The 15,266-nt window shown below is 36.3% G+C and overlaps 1 protein-coding gene across 1 annotated transcript in view; it reads left to right on the forward strand.

Annotated features, from left to right (window-relative positions):
• Positions 1-15,266, forward strand: part of LOC131066340 (putative DUF21 domain-containing protein At3g13070, chloroplastic) — a 130,601-nt gene that overhangs the window by 80,581 nt on the left and 34,754 nt on the right. The window contains exon 13 of the mRNA XM_058001083.2: positions 3,997-4,182. Coding sequence (XP_057857066.2) covers positions 3,997-4,182 — 186 coding nt within the window. The remainder of the gene's footprint in view (positions 1-3,996; positions 4,183-15,266) is intronic.

The raw sequence follows: 15,266 nt of genomic DNA on the forward strand, positions 1-15,266 counted from the left end.
AAACAAGATCTAGTTAGAGTTTCATCAAAAATCAAGTCATTGCTCCTACATTCTTAGTATTAGGATTAGATCCTCTCTTCGCCCTATCCTTTTCATTTTTTTCAAATCTAAGTTAGTCAGAGCCTGTGTTCTAGCAAAGTAGATCGGAAGTTCAATCACCAAATGTAAGTCCCCTTGTGATTCCAGCAAATCACATCATACCACGGCGAGCTTATCCACATGTAGAGACCCTACCAAAAGGAACCTTGAAGTCATCCTAACTGATCCTTCATGCGAATCTTCAGCGGTTAGCAACTTTATTCAAGAGAGGATAAGATACCCTTAGGTATTTTATTCTGTGTATGATGGTGTACAAATTACATGTCAACAGGTTGGTGCTTATATAAGGGGATTTGGTGATTCCTTGGGTTGCTGCCCTAAAATGTTGTAATTCTTCAACTGTGAGGCTGGATCAGGACAGTAGATCCTAGCAGCATTTCTCACCGTGGTTTTTGTAAATGTAATTCAATTTTCAATTCAAGGTGCAAGTTATATTCAAGGTTATTTTTCTTCTTTTAAGTATATGTTATTTCTTAATATAATAAATCTGATTATTATCTGGTATGTTGCAGATGGAGAAAGAGCATTTATGAATTTCGATGTTCTTCTCACAATCACCGATTGATATATATATATATGCCAATAAGGAGGATCAAGCAATACCTTGACCGGTCATGTCTATTAGACATGACCGATCAAGATATTAGTTGATCGCACCTCTTCAATCATAATCGCGTTTAACCGATACCAATCGGTGTGCATATAACTAACAAGTTTAACCGATACCAATTGGTGTGCATATAATTAACAAGTAAAACCGATACTAATCGGTATGTATGCAGTTATTAATAAACCTGATAACAATCGGTATGTATGCAGTTAACAATAAACCCGATAACAATCCGTATTCCGTGCATTAGTTAAGAACCCGATTATTAGCAAGGTTATATATATGAATCGAGGGATACAATCACAACTAGATCGTATATCATGCATACTATTATTGATATAACATAAAACGAAAATAACATATCGAAGAGTAATTATATTTATCAGACGAAGGAATGATGACTGAAGTCTTATCAAAGTCTATCGATGAGATAGATGATTGAATGAGAGACTTCATTTATCTCTCATTCAATCATTTATCTTACTGAGGCTATCATGTATCAACAGTTTTCCCATCTTGGGTTTCCACGCAAAATCTTGTGCATTGTTTCTTGTGTGGTTGCATTGTTTTTTGTTTCAGTTTCAGTTACTTTCAGATTTTAGTTTGAAGAACAAAAAGTTCTAATTGCACTGAAGTTAAAAAGTTTGTATCTACTACTGATTCACCCCCCTTCTCAGTAGTAGAATTCTGTTCTTCAAATCCTTGGGCTATTTCTTGAATAACAAAAATTGAATTCACTCTAGTATTGCTCATGCTTATCTAGGAGTTCAGTTCACTAATCCTTTTCTTTCTTTTGAAACCAATCTCTTAGTTTCATCTTTGCAAGGAATACATTTCTAATGTATCCCTTCGAAGATGTGCCTCTTTGACAAAATGATTAATGCAGTAGTGTTGTATGTTTATGAGGTTTAGAGCCTTCGCTTGGGATCTTGTGACTAGGCTTGGGTTGACAAGGTTTAAATGATTATGCTTCAGTTTATGATCTAGTGCAAACAGACTAATCCTCAAAGTATTGTTCAAGCTGAATTTGCCACCCAATGCCTTCTTGAGATTATCTTCATACTCACTTGGTTTATACATAGGCTTTGATCCATGGGTAATTTTACTTCATCTCCTAAGAGTTATTCCTTTTTTGCAATTTGTTCTTTAAGGGAGGTTATCTCTTTAAGTCCCTCTAGGTGTCAATGTTATTGGTTCTTCAAGGCTTGTTTTCTTTTCTAGTCTATCTACATTTCTTTGGACAAGGTACCTACTTTCAGTTACTCCGTATTTTTGCCTTATTCCAAGGAAAGAGGTGATCAATTGATCCGTTAGGGAGGACGTTTAGTATTAGTACATCTAGATTACTTGAACCTAACTTTAATTATCTCAGTCACAAATTGGCTTTTTACCTTGAAATCTTCTTACAAGTTGCAATTGGACCATTGTTTGGCCGAACTATATTCAACATCATTGATCTTATGGTTTGAGGATTCTCCTTGGCCAATCACAAGTGTGCTCTCAGGCTCCTTGGTCTCCAAAAATCATTCTCATGGTCATGGCTTTATGTGTTCTTGACATCAAGAACCCTCAACAGAACTCTTTCAATTACATATCTTGGTGGCAAGTTCACATTTTTACTTTTCTACCACTGATAGTTTTTTGACCTTGAGTGAGGGGATGTTTTATGCAAAATTGACTGCCTCTTGGAATTGTCCAGCTCAATCCCTTTAGCCTTAGAATTTCCCTAATGAGCGCTATCAAACTCTACTTTGATGATAATATTGTTGTCTCCTCCATTGCATCCCTGAATATAGACACCTGATGATTTTTATTCTTTGCCTGGATGGTCTTTATTTGTTTTCATTGCTTTGAGGTTCTCCCCTCGTACATCTATTTATGCTTGTACTTGTTTGAGGGTTACCCTTTTTAGGCTAACCCCTGTGTGTCTATTTCATTGTTTTCCTGCTTTTCTTTTGCTTCAAGTCTAAGGCCCCCTTTTTTTACCTAGTTTATCTTGCTATTGTAACAGTTGTGTGTTCTAGTTCCTTTGACCTTATCTTGGTCATTCATGGACATTAATATAATTTCTTTCTTTCATTCTTTCTACTTTTGCAAGTTACAGCAGACTGATTTATGTGTTTCTGATTCCCCTTTTAGGAAGACAAATGAATTTTAAAGGTACTAAAAATTACAGGACCTGAAAACTGGGAGTAGAGGCTTTTGTGTAGACTCAAATCAGAGCCATAAGAACAAGTACCTACCTAATTTGCTAGGCTACCTCTTCTCTTAAAAAGTTTAATCCAAATCCATCGTGCCTTATGCTGTGTAAGTTCTAGTCAAAAGGAGAAGATCATTGATCTAATGGATTTACTATAAGCAAGTATCTCATTGCCCTTCACTCCTTATGTGCTTGTCATTTACATTGGTTGATTTATTGCCTTAGTTTCCTTATTTAATACATTTGTGTTTATGTTATTTCTTACTTATGGATATTGCCATAGATTTTGTCGTGCGTTGCGTCACACTAATTGCTTTGTAGGTCGTCTTCCATTTATTTTGTTGCATGCATTATTGTCTACATATATTTCTTACTTGTTTCTCACTTAGTACCTTTCTTGATTCCTTTGACGTTCACCAAGGGAGACTTTTATGTTTTTACATTTAGAGGTTGATTTAGTATAATCCATATTTTAGTGTATACACCCAATCTACTGGAAATGTCATAGGGACATTGTCAAAAGTTGCTTTCACAGACATCTTATTAAAATGAAAAAAATGGACAAAAAGATGGCAATCTTCAAACAGATTTTTCACAATTATTTATAATATAACAATCATATGTTCATATTTATATTTTTATATTTGTGTTGAAGTGTTTTACACAATTTCAAAGATCAACTTTTGATGGTCAATATTATTTGAATTCCAGCTCTCTAGGATATTTAATGATGTTTAACAGTCTAATAGAACAATTGAAAAGCTCTAAAACATGTCTTCCTGTTGCTGTAACTGTCTCTCTTGACTCTAGAATCTAGTAGAATTTTTCGTTTTCCCGGAAATGTGCATCCCTGTCCCATCATCTTGGAAACTCTGAGAATTATGGTCCAACTTCTGGTGCCAATATTTTCTTCATTTTTTCAGAATGAGTTCCATTGCAAGGATGTTGCTCTTGTCCACTCTCTACTTTCTGTTCTTATGTGGTTATCTTCAAAATTCCCATCATATTTATCATGGTGATGGCATGTTTAGGGCATTTGCACTTATCGTAAGCTAAATATTGGCTTCTTGTGTTTGTTTATTTGCAGGGTCCATATCAGTATGAGACAGTTTCTGGTTTTGTTTGTAGGGCTTTTGGATATATTCCACGAACAGGACAGAGTATTGATATAGTTCTTCAGAAAGAGAGTGTTGAAGAGAGTGAAGATTTTGGAGAGAGTGGTGCGGACCATCATGAAGAACAACGAGAAAAGAACAAAAAATATAAACTTGAGGTTTGCTTTTTCTATAGAGAAGCTCTTAGAAATAGATGACAGGTCATTAAATAGTCACTTAGTAGTTGTCTGATTTTTAATAGCATAAAAGATAAGCTATCTTGTAGGCATTTTGATACACGATGCTTGTGTATTAAGGATTTGGAATTTATATGCTTTAAAAGAATATAACTGACACATGCATTAAAAACTAAAAAGCTTTGTGGACCCTGAAATATCCCAACCTGATCTGGATATTTTTTCGAGTTTTGTTGTTCTATTTTTTTTTTGTGTTTCTACAATTTCTGATTTTTTAAAATATTTTTGCATATAATGGAAATGAAAGTTGAAAAATGAAATTGAACAGCTCCAGAACTAAGAGATAAATTATTTCACCAAACCTGAAATATTATTTGCAAATTAAAATACTAAACATACCCCAGTCCAACGCCTAGGGTTGCTAGGCAACACAACACCCCAGAACGTCCAGCTGGTAGATAATTTTGCTGATGATTGATGGATGGCTGCTGATAAGAACTGGTACGGCCTGATTTAGGGTTTGAATTAGATCTGCAATGGCATTCCAAAACCCCACGTTGACTCTAGGAAAGGTACAGCCTGAATTGGAGAAGGTATGGCCAGCAATGGTGAACTCTAATGCCTCCAATCTGCAAATTTAAACCCTTCAATCTGCTCTCCTTTAATCTTTGAAAATTCTGATTAGACTTTGATGAATTGAATCCAATGAAGCAAAATTACAACCTTTGAATGAGATTATCAAACTGAGTGCTCTTGGGTGATCTTCCACACCTGTAACATTGTTCTCTTTGAGGGATTTTGTCCTCAAAAAGCTATGGTTTTCACAAAGCAGCAAACCCTTGCTTCAGCTCTCTACATGAAATTTGCAAATAAGAGTGAATAAAATAAACTCTCAAATGAGCTTTTTATCTCTCCCAAAGTCGATGACCCACATTGCTTTTTAATTATTTAAATTATTTTCTTTTGATGTTTTAAAAATCTCCTTAGTTGGCGTCCACTCTATGATTATTAAAAAGTCACTTTATGAAATGACTTAAAACTCATTTTAACCCCCTTTATGTCGTCATATCAGAGTCATTTAATATGATTAATATAATTAAAGTCAATGCTTGATAAGACTTTAATAAAATAATTTAATCATTAAACCTTGATAAATGCCAATAACAATTCATGAGACTAATTCTGCCAACTTTCTAGATGTAGCCTTGATGCCCACTGATCATCTTATGACTTACTATAAATAGTAAGTATGACCAAACATCCAAGTGACTTACTAAAAATGGTAAGTGTATATCAAAGAGTCTTCAATGATCCTAGGAAGGCATACCACAATAAATTGGGACACCGAGCTGAAGAATATTGAGATAAGCACCAAAAGGTCAGCTGAAGAACCATAAAGCACCCTCAAAAGGGTCCCCTAATCACTATGTTAGCCTACGGGGACCAAAGTTATAGGTTAGCCTCTAGAAATAGCTGATGCATAAAAAGGGGACATTACAAACCCAATTTAAACAATCAAAGTGCAAGAACTTTAACAATTTTTAAGAGTCTTCAATGATCCTAGGAAGGCATACCACAATAAATTGGGATACCGAGCTGAAGAATATTGAGATAAGCACCAAAAGGTGAGCTGAAGAACCATAAAACACCCTCAAAAGGGTCCCCTAATCACTATGTTAGCCTACGGGGTCCAAAGTTATAGGTTAGCCTCTAGAAATAGCTGATGCATAAAAAGGGGACATTGCAGACCCAATTTAAACAATCAAAGTGCAAGAACTTTAACAATTTTTATTTAGTCAAACAATTTTTTTGTTCTCCTAAAACCAGTATAATTTAGTTTTATTTGTCTATGGTAGAACGTGCAACTGATTCTAACAACTGATTCTAATAGTGAAACATGAAAAACATCATATTTAGATTAAAAATATAGTCGGAATATATTCCTAATTTATTATATAGTTTTGAATATATCACATGATAGTTTGATTTCATCGCACGACTAAGAAATGATTACCCAATGATGATCTTGTCCAAATGAAGTCTACCCTCCTTTTTATAGATGAAATTGTGTTGGGACCACTTAAAACCCTAATCAAGCTGGCTTCCTAGAACGTACAAATTGAGAAACTGGTATTCAAGTCTTGGTCAATCCATCAAGGCTGTGAATGTCAAACTTGGGCATATTTTAAAATGATGGTGCTATGAAACTACAACTATTAAAGTCCACCCTTTTTGGGTTAAGATTTAAATATAAAAGTCTATTTTCTACACAAAAGTTAATTTATAAAGTCTCAAGCACAATTGTAGAACTTGCAATAAGTCACACAATTGCCCTTCTACTTAAAATTTTGCATCAAATTACAGTTTTGGTGTGCTTGTTTGAATGCTTATAAGATTAAAATTAGGTTATGTTATGGAAACATGTACGGTTATTGTAACATAAAAAGAACAATAAGAAATAAGCACAAGATTCGTGTAGTCAATGCACAATGTCTATTGTTATGTTTTGATAATATTGGTTATCCAATTAGTCTCGGGTAGTTATAAGCGTTGGTTTGTTGATGGTTGTGTTCTTTTTGGCACCTATTGGGTCCTTTAAATATATTGTGTATCATCATGGGATGTAGTATGATGTGGTGGGATCAACTGTAATCCTTGGCCGACCATCTCTGGTCTTCTTGTCTGTAATAATTTCTTGTGCGAATAAAGACATAGTTTACTCCTGTATCTGATATGCATTGTCATTTGTATTATTAATTCATCTATTTAATTTATCAGATATAGAAATAAACATTTGGCGCTGTCCCCTTAAAAGAAAACAGGTTAGATTTGAGTGAGTCATGCCCTTAGATCCCAATAAAGGTGAGAAGAGGCCATAGGGTGGTCAAGACCAAGCAATTGGACAATCTTTAGGGATTGTAGAACAAAGAGAACGAAGAAGAAGATTATGAGAAACATTTGAGGAAAATCTAGTCAGATGATTCCCAAGTTGGAGCCCTTCCTAAGAACGAAGTAAAAGCTGAAGCGTTAACTGAAGTCTTATTCAGGAAAAGAGGAAAATATTTACTAAAGAAATCTTGAAGGGAGAGTGGGAAGAAATTGCCGAAATTGCTAGACACTTACTTCTCCTTGATGAAACATACCAAGACCTTGCTGACCAGCAAGATAGTTGTCTGTATAGACGACATTGGACACTGAAGAAGAAGAAAGAGACCTTGTACGTGAATTAACCGAAGCATTTGAGAATAACACATGACACATTCGAGTACTATCCATCTTGTGAGAAGAATTGAGAATTAGGGGAATAGAGTTGAAGACTCTAGGGAGGAGAGTTTAGGAACAAAGTGGAAGGTAACTAAGGTGCAAGGGATGCTGAGGGTGGACATGTAGAGGACTTGTACGTGGACGTGCGTGCAAGTGAAGCATCGTAATGTCGGATCAAAACAGTCCAACCAGGTCCATTGCACAGGGTGCACTGATCCCTCAATATGTTGATGGCCATAAACTCCCTAAGTTTATAGGAAATGGATTGGAGGATGTAGTAAGGCATTGTAAGACGTGTGAAACTATTTGGATAGCAGGTGGTAAGTTGGATAAAGATTATTGGCTAAGAGCATTTCTTGCAACACTACAGGGGATAGCCTTTGACTGGTTCTCAAAGTTTGATGATTAATCCACAGCCTCTTGGGATGTGCTGAAGAAGGTGTTTGACACCGAGTTTAAATTGCTATTGGACAACAATGAGATCGTCGCCGAGATTTATAACACCAAACAGGGGAAGCACGAGAATGTACGAGCTTAGAATTGTAGGCTCAAGGAGTTGCTGGTTAAGTTGGAAAATTTGTCAGCTGATGGGTTGAAGAATAGTGGTTCATTGAGGGATTGATTCCCTTGCTCATAAGAAAATGAAAGTGGTACCTCCATCATTGTACACTGATTTTTATAATTGGGCGATGGACATCGAGAGTGAATCCAAAACAACCTCTTGGGGAAAATGGAGGACGATGATTACGAGAGCACCGAAGGTAGCAGCAACAAATAATCAAAAACAATTCAAGCTCTCTGATGGGAAATGATGAGAATGATGAAAGAATTGAAGGCTTTGAAAGGAACCAATAAAGAAACTAATGAACTATGGTATACTGAGTGCGAAATTGAGGGGCACACAAAAGGTAGTTGTCCTAGAGAGTGATGGGTCATTCAATAAAGGAGTGTCCATACAATTTGAAGACTATAAATACACAAGAACACTTCACATAGGGAGATTTTACTCCATCGAAACCATAGAATGCATTGCCAGCCGGTTATCAAAATCAACGAGGGCAAAACCAAATACAGTATGACTCCGAAGGATGTCTTATCATATAGAGCCAACAATGTAGTGAATGGGGACATTTTGTGAGAGACTGCCAAAATAAGAAATACAACGTACAATTATTGTGCAAATGGTGTGGACTAGGTGACCATGAAAACACTGACTACCCGAAGCAAAAGGGTATTAATATGCTGGACATGGAGGAACAAGACGAGGCAGTTTTGGCAATCATGAAAGTACAGACAAAGAAGGCGGTATACCCAAACCCTTGTATGGAGAAGGAATGACTCCGAGAAGCCAGAGAAACAGAAGAAAAAGTGATGGCGAAGGAACGAAGAACCTCTAACAGAATTGCAAGTACATCATTATGGTCAGAGTCAGAGAAGAACATAGTATGACATGTGTTATAGACAACTGTACCAATCAAGGTGACATACCTTCTTCAAACCATGCCACCTGAGAGTGGCAATTACCAACATTGTTAGTGACAATCAAAGTTGGTCACAAGAAGACCCAAGTAAAGACATGATAGAAGAGTCGCCACCCGAGGGCGAACAAGTCATTGACCCATTGTTGCTGACGATGAACATTGAGAAACAACTGATTGTTGTTTACATGGAAATATAGGGAATAATCTCACAAATACCATCATTGATGGAGGCTCAAGAGGAAATGTACTGCCAAAAGACACCTAGAAGTGCCTTGGAAAACCAACCCTTTGGTCATCAACATTTCCCCTGGTAGGTACCGACCAACATGGAATCAAGCCGTTGTGGATGTTGATGGCACAAAAGGTAACGGTTGGGACCCAATAGTTCCTCTTGAATTTTTTTGTCATCCCATTGTAGAAGAAAGCATACGTTGCATTACTTGGGAGAGGATGGCTGGTAGCAGCAAAAGCTGATCACAATTGGAAAAAGAATACAATCTCCATTAGGAACAAGGGTTTGAAGTATATAATTGATTTAAAGAACCAAGCCGGTAGTGAGGAACTAGCTTCCTTAGAATTGTTAGATTCAGATTTCAAAGAAGAATGGACAGAGTCAAGGTCAGATGGAACCAAACAATGAAGGAATTTTGGAGTTACAATCATGCCCGGAGGATGAAATAAATTCTCTTTATGGCCCATTTCATTGGCAAATGGAGGACTATGAGGTATTTCCGTAAAATTGTGGATGATACATTTGACAATTTGAAGAGCAGATAATGTAATGTGGAGTGCACAAATAATTATCGAGGGAAATCAACTTCATTAGAAATTTACAAGAAAAGAAGAGAAAATTAAGAGGGAGTATGAATGGAAAGAAAAAGCATAAAAATAATGGAGTCGAAAAACCTTTAAAAATTTAAAGGGTGAGTGAGAAATTTTTTAATAACGGAGCTATTGAAATATTGTGACCAAGGAGAATTTAGTTAAAGGGAGAAAATTTTGGAAAGTGGAGCAAAAAGAATATTTTAAATAAAATGCTAGAGTTTGAAAATATTAAAACATTCAAAAGACAAATTATTAGGCCAGTGAAAAGAAAATTAAGGGCCGAGAAAATTAAATAAGGGAATATTGAAGAAGCCGAATTTTAAAATGTTATTAAAATATTACTACATAGGTCAAGTAAAAAATAAAGTGAACATTATAAGAGGAGTGCTACAAAGGAATGGGTAACAATAGAACAAAGTGAGGACTTCATTCATAGCAAGATTATCTCTCATCGTACGAATTTTCAAACTCACAACATTCCAAGCAGCATTTTTTTCTAGGAGTGTACGGACATGACAAATCTTATTCTCTCCAAGTGTACGACCTAAGTGTTAGACGTTTTGCCCTTGATGTCAGTCACAGGTTCAGATTATTGAAATCAACAGGTTCAGCTTTATATGGTAACGTTCATCTCTGTCAACAGGTTCAGATTTACAGTCAGATTTATGTTTACTATCATTACCATTTGCATTGATTTGTTGCCAAAGTATTGTATCGCAGAAATAAATACAGAAATGCATTACCTCATTAAACTATCATAAAGACGTGCATTTGGTAATCGCTTCAGAATCTGCACATGTTTCAGATCGGGCTTTGATGTATCTATATTCTGTGTTGATTTCGAATCCTGTCTAAACCTTTATTCTCAGCGCACACTTTTGGAAAACAAGCAGTACATTTGATCAGTCATTTGTTTTTAAAACGTATGAATTAGTTTTCAGTCAGTTGATTTGGTTGAGGCTGGTTAATCTCAGACTCTCTTGTTCTTATCTTATGAAGAATAAGAATTACTATATGCCGAACTGCCTTTGTCTAACAAGTCATTAGCTAATGGCAGTTACAATCGGTTGTCAACCAACTTGGTTATAAGCAGTTAACATCTCTATTTAATAGATATACATTCGAAGCATGGAAATGTTTTTTTAGGTGTGGTCATTGTATTGGAAATAAACAGCAAAATTGCGAGTATGATATGGCAGAGCAATAATTTCTGATGTTCTATACTGGAATTTATTAAGAAATTTGAGTAAAAAGATATCATGTTGTTCTGAAAAATAATGTACGTAGTATGTACTGTCCTGGAACTGAAGAAGAATTGTTAGCAGATTAGCCAAAGCATGTACAGAGAACAACACCAGTATTAGGGTGGCTTCTAAGATTGCAGACTTGGTAGAAATTTTCTTAATGCTTTGTTTCAGATTTTCTGATATTTGCAGCTCTTACTTTAATCACAGTGAATGAACTAATCTGCTCGTCAATATAAAGCAAACTGAGGAGTTTGTTTCAGTTTTGTGGTGCTTAGTTGTTTTGAAAGGAGCATTGATTGCAAATTCTTTTAACAGTATTTAGACATAAACTGGTTATCAGTGTTGCTTGTGTTCAGAACATCTTTTGTTGCAGATATTCGGTAACATTTGGCATTCAGATACAGAGGCATAGTTCAGAACAAAACATCTTTTGTTGAATACATTCAGTGGCCTTTGGCATTCAGATACAGAGGCATATATTTCAGTTCGTCAAAGCTATTTTTTAGTAGTTCTGTTCTCTAATACAGTAGTTGAATACACATTGTTACTGTATTGATTGAAGAGCAGGTTCTCCTGATTGAAAAGTTGGTGCTTTTGATTGGAGCGATTGGTGCTCTTAATAGTTTTGTATGATAAAGTCACAGAAGTCATTATCTGTTATAACTTGTGAAATGAGTTTAGAGTTGGTACTCTAAGAGGTCTGAATTGGTGCTCATGTTATTGAGTTGTGTTGTTGATTGAGTTGGTGCTCATATAAGAGGATTTGACTCCTTGGGTTGGTGCCCTAAATCTTGTAATTCTTTAACTGTGAGGCTGGATTATGACGGTAGATCGTAGCAGCGTTTCTCACCGTGGTTTTCCCAAATCGTGGATGTCTCCTCTTTTGTGTGGATGTTGTTTTATTTACTGGTTATTTTCAGTTTACTAGTGTAAAGATTAAAAGATAAAGATAATAGTGTTTCGATTCTACTACTGATTCCCCTCCGCCTTCTCAGTAGTAGTGTGTGTTCTACACGTTCATATGGATTAACTTGTACGGTAGCATACGACATAGCAAGATTATCATAGTACAACCCTTTCAATGTTACACCACAGGGCATGTTTGTGAAGTAACCATACGGGTCCTTTTCAGCATTGTTTACCCTCACAATGGGCATTGGGTTGTAGCATATGACAACAAAGCTCTTCTATACGATTTTCTATTGCCGTATGGCTTCCAGCCTACAATGTACAGTGTACTATCTTCATTGTATGAAAACCAAGATATATTTCCAATGTATGAAATTAATGTGTAAAGTCAAACCGTATGACTCCCTATAAGTATCATACGCCCCTATTATTTCATCAGGCACTATAGCATACAGAGAGTTTATGCACAAATCAGTTTCATCGTATGACCCTCAAGTTGCATTGTACGACTTTGCTTACTTTCGACAACATCAACTTCCTCCGTACGGTATTGTCTACTTGCATCCAGCATACAACAGACTCTCAGAGGCATCATGCAACCATTCCATCATTGCATAGTACAACAAAGAGGATTCATGAAACATCAGACTTTACTGTGTTGCATACATTGGCTAAACACTCCAAAATCTGTGTTTTCAGGCTTTGTCAGCATTATTTTTGGCCTCCTAAAACATCACGAAAATGATGTGTGCCATAGAGTTTTATGTGGTTCTGAAGGTCTTAATTTGGGCGAAGTGTGCTTGGGGTGCTGGACCAAGACCCCGCGAGGGGCGCTGCTCCCAGACCTCACTGGGGGCATTGCCCTCGAACCCCCATACACTCATTTGATTTTCCAAGCACAGTCCAAGTTTGAGTTTGCATAGTATAAGTCATTGTCTACACTATCGTTATTAGTTTTCCCTCATGTTACTTGATGTTTACTTGTCATTTGGAAGACAACCTTTTTTTGCGGGGCGGTAGGGGGGGATGATGTAGTCATCGTACAATGTCTATTATTAATTTTCGATAATATTGGTTATCCAACTATGTATTAATTGTTTGTATCAAGCTGTTGGTCATTCTTGAGTAGTTATAAGCATCGGTTGGTTGACGGTTGTGTTCCTCTTGGCAACCATCAGGTCCTTTAAATATATTGTGTATCATGGACTGTAGTACCATTTAGTGGGATCAACTGTAATGCTTGGCTGACCATCTCTAGTCTTCTTCTTTGTAATAGTTTCATGTGCGAATAAAGACAATCTTATCTGGTATGCATTGTCATTTGTATTATTAATTCATGTATTTAATCTATCAGATATAGCAGTAAACAATTTGACACATTCATGATTTGTTTTCCAGGAAACTTTGAGGTAGAGAAAACAAGTTGGAAAAGGAAAATACCTGGCTTCCTTAGTTTTTGTATGGCCAAACATTAGATACAAGGAGCCGGAATAGAATAGTTACAATATCACTTATTGTTGCTTGCTCCTATAGTCACTCTTTGTTCTACAATTCCTTATATTGTTGGGAAGTGGATGCATCCAATCCAATATGTTCTAGCTCTATATCCCACAAATTTGTGTTTCCTTCCTTGTAGTCATGTTGTTTGTGTGAAAGGAGATGCATGTTGGAATGCACATACATTAAGTTATGTATTTTATTTGAGTGCAATCTATTGTGCTTTATTTTGTGAATGAAAGAGTATGTGCTCCAATTCCTCTGAAATGTAGATGAACTAGCAACCTATGAAGACAAAGTAGAAAGGTAAGAGTTATACGTTATAAAAATAAAAAATACAAAAAATATAAGTGAAATGTTAAGATTAATAAAAATTTATAATTATGGCAGAAGCCTTGGGAAGAGCTATAAAATCAAAGCACTCTAACAGGGAGCTGGAAGGAATTAAGATCACTACCAACTTTATAGCTACACATCAGCAATTCGCTGATGATAATCTCCTTCTTGGTACAGCAAAAGCCAAAGAAGCAATACAATTCCAAACACTACTGGATTCCTATGGCAAAGCTTCAGGTCAGATAGTCAACAAGGAAAAATCAGAGATCTACTTCTTCTCCACGTCACTGCCTATGGAAAACAGGATCCTAAGAATTCTTAATTGTAAAAAGGGTAATCTACCTTGCACCTACTTGGGAATTCCCATAGACAGGGGACTGAGGAACACAAACTTGTGGGATCCTTTGAAGATAAAAATGGATCAAAATTTCAATTCATGGAAAGGGAAGTGGCTCTTCTGGGCAGGTAGATTGGTCATGCTCCAAGCGGTTATTTCAGCTCTTCCAATCTATTTAATGTCTTATTTAGCCCTTATTGCAGGTATGAATTCATTTATCATTCAAAAGATGAGGAATTTCTTTTGGCAAAAAACAGAAGATAAGCACAAAATTGCCTTAATTGCTTGGGAAAAAATTAGCAAACCTAAATCATCAAGAGGCTTAGGAGTCCGCAATCTTTAGATTCAGAATGAGGCATTGGGAGCTAAACTGGTTTGGAAAATGCTTAAAGATCCCAAAGCAAGATGGGTGAGAATGATGAATACTAAATACGTAGAAGCTGTGGAACCTCTTAATCTTTTAAGGACCATCAATCACCCTAAAGGATCTCGGATATGGAATTTTATCATCAAGTGCATAAATCTAATAGCTGACTTTGTCTCAGGGGATGTTCATGATGGCTCTTCAAGTCTTTTTTGGGAAGACTCTTGGGGAGGTTATCCGAGTATAGACAGCTTATTAACCATCCCAACAACTAGGCGTTGGCTACAACAACATTAGGGGATATATGTCAAGGACTATGTGAACTTTGAGAGGGAGAACCCTCTCCCAGGCTGGATTTGGAAGAAATTGGAGGGGCTGCCTCTTGCCCCCAATGAATTAAGCCAGTTATTTGAGACAATAAAAGACAGACAATTGTTTTTTAGAGAAGGTGTAAACACCCTGATTTGGGGTCCCCTCCAAATCAAGTAATTATAGTGCTAAGAAAGGATACACCACTCTTGCAAACCAAGGGGTTTCAAAGGATCAAGGTATCCCTCAATTTTTTTTTTTGGAATAATAGAATTATTCCTAAAGCAGGCATCTTTGCTTGGTTAGCAACGAAAAAGAAAATTCTAACAATAGAAAGGTTCAGAAAGATGGGTTTTGAGGGTCCATCCAGATGCATTCTTTGCAAAGCTCAAGAAGAGACAGTAGATCATCTTCTCGTAAACTGTCATTTCTCAGCAAAGTGTTGGAGATGGCTATGTGCCAAATTAGGCTGGATAACGACTCTTCCTAATGATATA

The sequence above is a fragment of the Cryptomeria japonica genome, chromosome 3 (genome assembly GCF_030272615.1).
Source record: "Cryptomeria japonica chromosome 3, Sugi_1.0, whole genome shotgun sequence".
NCBI classification, from domain to species: domain Eukaryota; kingdom Viridiplantae; phylum Streptophyta; class Pinopsida; order Cupressales; family Cupressaceae; genus Cryptomeria; species Cryptomeria japonica.